The 9,027-nt window shown below is 40.6% G+C and overlaps 1 protein-coding gene across 1 annotated transcript; it reads right to left on the reverse strand.

The window, feature by feature from the left end:
- Positions 1-6,945: 6,945 nt before the first annotated feature.
- LOC149132198 (uncharacterized) lies at positions 6,946-7,863 on the reverse strand. The gene has a single exon (XM_089365325.1). It carries the CDS (start codon positions 7,861-7,863, stop codon positions 6,946-6,948), a length of 918 nt encoding a protein of 305 aa, XP_089221451.1.
- Between the last annotated feature and the right edge of the window lie 1,164 nt (positions 7,864-9,027).

The raw sequence follows: 9,027 nt of genomic DNA on the forward strand, positions 1-9,027 counted from the left end.
CATTTGCATCCTCTTCTAGTGTTGTCACTCCCCACGTAGTCTAGATGCGTGTCCAAGGTAGCATTCCAATCCCCCACTAAAAGTAAGGGACAAGACGTTCCCAGGAATACTTCTAGATGTCGAAAGAAGTCTGACCGACCTGTTAAAGGAGGAACATAGATTGCCACTAGCCGAAAAGCGCCCCCATCGCTGCCGTCCACATCCAGGACAACCAGTCTACCCTCCGGGTCTATAAATATCGTCTTTACTTGGAGATCCAGACTCTTGCGAAAAAGAACTGCCGTGCCACTACCACCCATCCTCGGCAGACAGGGAGAAAAATAAATGTTAAATTGTCCGCCAAACATAGACTTTAGGGCCTGCGGTTCATGGAGTCTGGTCTCACTAATGGCTATGATATCCAAATTGTGTGACTTGATGTCATTTAAGAGGTACCCTTGTTTCCAAGGGGACCCCAAGCCACGCACATTCACACAACCAATCTTCACCATGATTCTATTTAAAATTGTGCTTTAAAGCACAAAGCAAAAGGAACAGAGAGTTACTTACCGTTCGAAAGTTCACTTGTTCCCTTCTTTGAATTTTCGTTTAGGAGGCAATTATACAGTTTTTTGGCTAGGTATTTTTGGCAACCCCCTACCGCGTTGGGGTAGAGGGTTTTTAAAGTATGGTGTAATGTTGGTGTCACATGATAAATTTTTATGTGTTTTGGTGGTGTCGTGTATGGGTGATTGTTTGCTTTTATATCGTTTTCTGTTATGTCTGTTTTTGTATGTATGATGTATGTAGTTCATCAATTCTTTGTTTCTGGTGTCTATTGCTGTGAGCATGTTGGTTGCATTTGTTTTTGTGGTGTTTGCGGTATGTTTGGAGATGATGGTGGTGGTTTCGGGAGATGTATATCTCCCTGCTTTGTTTGTGTTTGTGTTTGCTTTCGCCCTTTTCTTGCTCCGTTTCCTCTTTCCATTTGTAGCTATTTTCCACTCCTCGCCACTCTCTTCCTCTGACGAGAGTTCTGAGGAGTCGGAAAGAGGTAACGGCATGTCGTGTGCTTTAGTGTTTGTTTGTTGAAGTGGGTGTGATGTTGATGGTTGTTGTTTGTCTGCTTGTGGTGTATGTGATGTGCGGGAAGGGGTATCAGTTCTGGTATTGTCTTTTGCATGTATTGTTTCTTTAGGTCTTGTTGTTGGTGTAGGTAGGTTTGCTTTGTGATTTTCTTCCGACTCTTTTCTTCTCTGTGTTGATGTTGGTGTGGGTAGTAGGGGTCCTTTTTTCCCCGTTTGCTGGTTGTCTGTCGCTTTTGGGCAGCTTTTTTTAAAATGCCCTTCGATGCCACACACGTAGCATCGAGGCCTTCTACCCTCTACCACAACGTAGAGGGTATGGCCATTTGGCAGCTCAAACTGGTTCGGGATCCTTTCAATTTCTTCTTGACTAATTTGGAAGAGCACATCGATTCTTTTGCCTTCCCAATTCTGTTCTTCGAAAGACGAAATTTCAAGGGTTTTTATCTCTCCCCCCATGCAGTAACAAATGGCTGATAATAGCCATTGTGGTTCCACCTCTGGAGAGGGCTGTTAGTAGCTGTAATCGCCGTCTTTGTGATGTTTACAGCAACTGCATTCTTGTCATTGTGTGAGCACGCGCTACTATGTTCTTTTTTTTCCTCTGGCATCTGAAGCCTCAGGAAATGCTTGTCAAAAGAACAAGACAAGCGTTCCAAAATTTTTTGTATTTTGCGAGGGCCGAAACTGCCCCTGGGGGCCAATTCCTCCCTTTGAAAATACACAGAAATAAAGCCTAGGTGCTTTGCATCAAAAATTTCAACAAAATGTGGACAATAAAAGGTCAAAAAATGGTTTACCTTTGCAGCCGATGTGACAGCACGTCCGTCAGTAGAGATAGATAGATAGATAGATCTCAATGACAGGACCAGATTCATATTATCCTAATAAATTCAGAAATGCGCTTAAGCTATTCAAGTAAAGTGCTATATAGAGATAACTTTCTTTATTGGCTACACAGGGCTGAACACAGAGGGAACAAATACAATGTAGAGATTTTCTTTTCGAGAGGGGGAGGGCAAAAACAAAAAAAATAAAATTAGGGACAATGATCAAAAGGTGTTGTGTCGACCCCCCCCCCAGGCGAAGAAGTAGGATCTCCCAAGACATATAAACAGAGGTAGTCTGGCCGTGGTAGGAGTGTTGAGTAGCAGTCGAGTCACAGTTGTGTAGCGGTTTAGTAGAGATCATCTGAAGGTGCTAGATAGCAGTAACTTGAGACATAACAGTGGCGTCGAGGTTTCTAATAGCACCAAAAATGGAAGAGTTACTGAAAGCAGTAGTGAAACAACGAGCAGCAGCAGCAGCAACTACAGAAGTTAACGGAATTGTTACTGCAGGCGAGAAATAGTACAGAATCATTTTCAGCAGATGGTGTTGCAAATTCCATCGAAGAATTTCGGTACAATCCAGATGAAGGAACTACTTTTGCGGCATATTACAGACGATACAAAGATATATTCCGAGAGGAATGCAAGGGATGGTCTAGTGAAAGGAAGGTAAGACTCCTTTTGCGAACACTTTATTTTGCTGATAAAGCCCACGGAATTGTGTTTTGAGGAAACAATAAATATTTTGACAAATATTTTTAGTGAGAAAAGTTCACAGTTTAACATTCGATGGGAATGTTTAAACTTAAAGAAAAACGAGTCTGATGATTTTGTGACATATGCTGGTATGGTTAACAAGGCTTGCAAAAGGTTCATGCTGGAAGAATTAACGCCAGATATGTTCAAGTGTCTACTATACATTAAAGGGCTAGTGGCAACGGAAGACGCGGAAATTAGAAAAAGAATATTATCAAAGTTGAACCAAGATGTGAAACTCACTTTGCAGAAAGTGGCTGAAGAATGCCAACAAATAATAAACCTTCGAGATGATACAAGGAAAATAGAAGACAAGAATAATGTACAAATGTGTAAAGAAAGTATACAAAGAAGGAAAAATTTTAATTCAAAACGGTGCTATGGTTGCGATGAGAGACATTTGAGAAAAAGATATGCCAGTTTCTCACCGAGGAAATAAAATTGATAAATTCGTTTTTTTTTTTTGAAAAAAAAAACAAAACTCAAAAAGGGGAGGTGTTGTGTCGACGCCCCCAGGCGAAGAAGTAGGATCTCCCAAGACATATAGATAGAGGTAGTCTGGCCGTGGTAGGAGTGTTGAGTAGCAGTTGTGTAGCGGTTTAGTAGAGATCATCCGAAGGTGCTAGATAGCAGTAGCTTGAGACATAACAAAAGGATCAAAATTGTTTGGGATATACAAAAGTCAAAATAATACTAAAAGAAAGCACATAATTCCCAAAAGTAGAGAGGTTTATCTGTGGAAAGAAAAACCTATGACAAGACTATGGTAACCTCGGGCAATAATGTCACACAATAATACATTAACAGTTAGTAACTCTCTTTTTCCTTTCTTTTTGGGTTCATAGGATTATACTCAAGGTGGCTCCGTCACTCACACGTGCCATCTTTGCTGTATTCACCCATCTTTTATTGAAGCATTTGCAAGACAAAACTTCCCTCTTTACTCTCACCTTCCTTTCCAACAAGTCTGGCATACTAAGAAGAGCTTTTGTGTCATTTATTTGTTGGGCAGTGAATTTGACAATTGTTCTCTTTTGTTTTATCGCTTCAGTGAAATTTGTTTTGTCCTTGGTGGTGATGATGGTGGTAGTGTCAGTAGCATAGGTGTTAGTTGTAGTAGTGGTGTTGGTGGTAGTGTCAGTAGCATAGGTATTAGTTGTAGTAATGGTGTTGGTGTTGGCAGTACTGTCTTTAGTGGAGGTCATGGTGGACAGCTTTGCGATGATTTCGTTGTTGGTAGTGGTGTTGGTGTTGGTGGTGGGATTTGGCATTTATATTAACATCTTTATCACCTTCTTGTTCTCTTTTCCTCCTTTCATATCCCCTCATTTTTTGCAACCAAACTTTTCGATGGTTTTTACTTTCTTCCATAATTTTCATACTAAGTGTTTGTTGAATTCTCATTCTTTGGTCTTTTTTTACTGTCTTGTGATATCTTATTTCCTTCTACATTTCTTTCATGCTCGTGAATGTTTATGGGAAAGTGAGCATCATAGTGACTGTTGTCAAATTTGCCACTATATAACACTGAAATCTTCCTTTCTGTAAATGTTTGACCACAAACAGTGAACAGAGGAAGAATAATTTCATCGTCATTTTTGTGATGAACCTGAATTGCAACATTGTACAATTCACTAATGGCAGCTAATTCAACATTACCGCCGTATGTTCCATCCCTACTCATGTATGCTTGGTATTCCTGCATTGTACTATTCAGAATAAAAGAATGAAAATACTTCCAATTATTACCTCCGCCAAGGAAAGAGGTTATGTTTGCATTGGCGTTGATTTGTCCGTCTGTGTGCAAAATAACTCAAAAAGTTGTGAATGGTATTTGATAAAACTTGCAGGAAAAGTTGGTAAATAACACAACGAACAGATGATGAAATTTTGGTAGTGATCTGGGAATTTTTATGGATTCTTAAAGGATTTTTCATTTGTTATATTTATTTTACACTAGCAGAGGCACCTGGCGTTGCCCGGGAATGAAATTGTTGCTCATATACTGGAAGAAAAAAAGCAAAATATGCCATATAGAAATTTGAGGACATTCTGTAGATGGACTCTCAGATGAATGATGGCTGGGCACCTCTCATGAATGGGAAAATTGAAGATACACCAAAACCAGGTTAAAGAAACTAATGTAATTTAAAAACGCCGCCTAGATTACGCAGGTCTCAACTGTTAGTAGCTGAGATACCAACTTTCTACATTAATAACTCTCCAACCCATGCCAGCATGGAACATAGACGTTAAGTGAAATGGGAAAAGAATGTTGTCAACTCATATATGTATATAAAGTAAATACACGTAATTCAAAAACACTTTTTGTCTAACTTATTTCGTAACCCAAAAACAGTTACAGATTATAAAACAATGAAAGCTGTGCATAGAGTACACACACAGAGCGAATATACCACGTTATTGTTTCATTTTTATATACACAGATATACATTCACGCATGTCAGTCGAAAAGTGAAAGTGTAATAGTAATACTTTAACACTCAATGGTTTTACACTTCTGTATATGACATGGACCTATGATTCATGTAAGTGCTTCATCATATACTATGTTTTCTGTCTTGCCATGTTTATCACTGAGAATGTAGAGGTTCTTTTCATCTCCAACTCTAGAACATCCAACATACAGCTGACCATGTGAGAAGCAAGGTTGAAGGAGGTTAAGTCCCACCACCTTTAGAGATTGACCTTGTGCTTTGTTGATAGACATTGCAAAGCTAAGTTTGACCGGAAACTGCAGTCTCTTGAACTGAAAGGGGAGATCATTTGAAATGAGAGGTATCCTTGGAATGAAGACATTCTCACTCATCATGTTGCCTGTAATTATTGTTTCTTCCAACACATGGGGCAGGGCTGTTTTAACAACCAACCTTGTTCCATTGCAGAGTCTGGGTGCATCAAGGTTTCTTAATAGCATTATGGGAGCACCTATTTTCACGATCAGAATGTGTGGTGGAAATCCTGGTGGCTGAAGTGAATTGAGGAACTCCACTGGGTAATGTGTTGCCTGTTGTTGATCAGGGACAGAGTTAATTGATCTGTATGAACATTCAGGTCCTGGAAGCTGAGTTAACAAATTTAAATTTAGCTTGTCTACAGAATCATTCCTTGGTGCCAGAATTGTTCTTTCACATAGCCACTTGTGACTTTTGTAGTTTGTGGCAATGTTTGGAAACATCTTGCTCTTTAGTTCTTCAAGGGAGGCAGTCATATTGCCACATGGGAGATGATGCAGATTATCTTCTGGATCTTGTGGAAGTTTTCCATTTGCAATGTCAAGTAACTTGTTGGAGAACTGTGCGGCTAATGGGTCACCATGAATGTGAACCCTCATGTTGATTGTCAGAGTAAGCTGCTTGACATGTTGCCAGATATATGAGGACTTGATGCAAGCTCTCAGCTCATCTGCCCTTGTTCCTCTGGGAATGACAGGCAGCGTTTGCCTGAAGTCATCAGCCATGAGGAGGGTGACACCACCCATGATCTTATTGTTTCTGAAGTCTTGTAGTGTTCTATCAAGCGCTTCAAAGGCTGCCTTATGGGACATTGTTGCCTCATCCCGGACAATGAGTTTGGCATCTGTAAGGAGTTTTGCTTACGCTGTATTCTTCGTTATGTTGCATAAAGGAAATTCATTTTGAATGAGGTTCAGAGGCAGCTTGAATATTGAATGGGCTGTTCTTCCACCTGTTAGGAGGGTGGCTGCAATTCCAGAGGATGCAACAGCCAGAGAAATCTTCTTCTTCTGTCTCACCTTGGCAAGGAGCAGGTTGATCAATAATGTCTTTCCTGTGCCTCCAGGAGCATCTAAGAAGAAAACCCCACCAGTGTTATTGTCCACAGATGTAAGGACTTGCCAGTATACCTCCTTTTGATCCTGTACCAGAATTGGTTCCTTTTCATTGACAACTGCTTGCAAACTTTCCATGTTGTATGATGTTTCCCTGATTAGCTCTTGTGCTAATCTGTGTTGAACATCTCTGACAGGAGGAGCTGGAAGACCATAGATTTCAGGTTTGTTTCTACCCAGTGATTGAACCTTGTCGTCTATTAATCTTAATGCCTCATTGAAGATGTCACCATTGAACGTGACATCACCGTCATACTGATATTGAATTCTTTGACGAATGTCTTCAGAAAGCCCCTCCTTGTATTTGTACCAGCATAATGGAGAAGAGGTTTCTCAGCTGCATATGAGACTTGCACATTTGTGCCTCTGTCAGAGTGGCATCCCAGTGTGCATCATCTTCCAGATGGCAAGCCTGGCGATATATTTAACATACTGTGTTATCAACCGTTCGTAAGGCCGTAAATGATGTGGGTCCCTTGACATGGTGTAATAGAAGCCTTAGATAGTAGCACTCTGAGTAGTTAGGATGGACAACATAGACTCTGCCAAGTGTATCTGATTTCTTGATTCCTGGATATTGTGTGGGTGCACCAAGTGCACGTCTTTTCCATTTGTTTTGGTGCCAGGTATAGAATTGTGGAACTTCATTGTATAGCAGTCTTGTAGCAAATTCATCATCTTGACAGAGCTTGTAGAATGCTGTGAGTGTGGTATTTTTGGGAGCTTCCATTTGTAGTTGGACTGTGTCTGGGGTGAAATAAACCCTTTTGCCATTCTCCAAGTGAACTGCAAGATGTTGCACATGGGGATATCTCTCATGAATGGGGAACTTGAAGATTCTCCAACATGCTTCACCACTGCTGATATACCTTCCTATTTGGAAGGTCTTGATTTCATCATTGTTCTCTGAATCCTGGACTGCAAAGGCTGCCGTGTCAGATCCCTTGTTGACATATTTGCACACATACTTAATGAATTTCACTGAGTTACAGAACTCAACATTGATGTGTGCGTTGAATATCTTGGAGAGTAGGGGACAGTATGGTACTATCCACCTGTTGTCAACTGGAATTTCAGTATGAGATGACTTCTTGATGGTGGTTTGAAACCCACCATCATTTGGCCTTCTTCTTCTGTAGAGTGGATAACCATCATGTCCAGTCTGTGTCTCTTGAAGGAACTTCTTTGGAAAGCCTTTTGTACACTTTCTATCTTGCATGCATGGAGCATGTAAGTTGATGTTCCCACATGGACCATGAACCATTTGGGTCTTGACCACATTGAAGAGTTCTGGATCTTCCTGAGGATTTGGAATCTCTGCACTGATGAATTTATCTATCATTCTGGCATGAATTTTGTCTGTAAGCCAGAGCAGGATGTGTACATGAGGAAGTCCACGTTTCTGCCACTCTATTGTATACATGTGGCATCTAGTTGGCACCGAACACTTTATCTTTGGTCAGTAACTGCATGAGCTTGATAACCTTCTGTCTGAAGACCCTTGCAATTATGTCATGTCTATCGTTAGGCCTTTGGTTTGGGAAGAATTCATTTTGAATCTCTTTCCATTTAGGATTGCATGTGAAGGTTATGAAGAGGTCTGGTCTGCCATAGTGTCTAACATATGTCATGGCATCTTGTGTGCGCTCATACATGTATCTTGGGCTTCCTGTGAATGATGATGGAAGGATGATCAGCTTGCCCATGTTGTTGACATCATGATCATTCAGCATTGCGTCTTGCAGGTGTGCATATGATTCCACTCTCAGTTTCTTCTGGTTCAGTCTCAAGAAGAGTAATCTTTCACTTTCAATGTTTGCATACATGTCAACAATGAACTGACTGAACAGATCTCTACAATGTAGAATGTGGTTTGAATCTTGACTCCTGACCATGATGTGGAATGCATAGAAGTCACTGGATGAAACTCGCTTTGAGGAGTTTGTCTGTCTCATGTCAATGTGGTAAGTATCTTGTCCGTAACAGAACAGTAATGGATATTGTAGTGCATCCTAGAATCTGTGTGTTTCTGAAATCCTCATCAGTGTGCTGTCTCTGAGATGGAGGACAATGTCACGCTTGTCATGTTCTTGCCCAACCAGAAGCACAGCTATTTCATTTTCTGTTGGTGCATTAAACCTCCCTCCATGTTGACCAGATGGTGTCTTGTCTGATCTGATAAGTACCTTGTAATCCAGGGAGTCAGGTGGAATTTTTTTTTCAAGTGCAGTCTTGAAGCTTCTGATCAAGTTGTTGTTGTCATGCAGCATCTTTTGCAGAGACACTACAATGTTCATCCTGATTCCGGAAATGTTCTTGCACCTCCCTTGTCCTTCTTGTTGAGAATCACCCATAAAATATATTTGAAGGAATTTTGGTGATTCATTTGATAGAGGTAGTAGAGAGCCAATCCGATGATAAATCTGACCTTGGATCTTGAAAGTTTGCATGAATCCTGGCTCAGTTATATCTTTTGTGGCCCCAAATGATGTAATCTGTAGAGCAG

Source organism: Octopus bimaculoides, chromosome Z, assembly GCF_046866305.1.
Source record: "Octopus bimaculoides isolate indiv1 chromosome Z, ASM4686630v1, whole genome shotgun sequence".
Classification (NCBI taxonomy): Eukaryota; Metazoa; Mollusca; class Cephalopoda; order Octopoda; family Octopodidae; genus Octopus; species Octopus bimaculoides.

Excerpts from the sequence above, each read along its gene's own strand:
- LOC149132198 (XM_089365325.1), bottom strand. The coding sequence starts at position 7,863 with ATGATAGATAAATTCATCAGTGCAGAGATTCCAAATCCTCAGGAAGAT.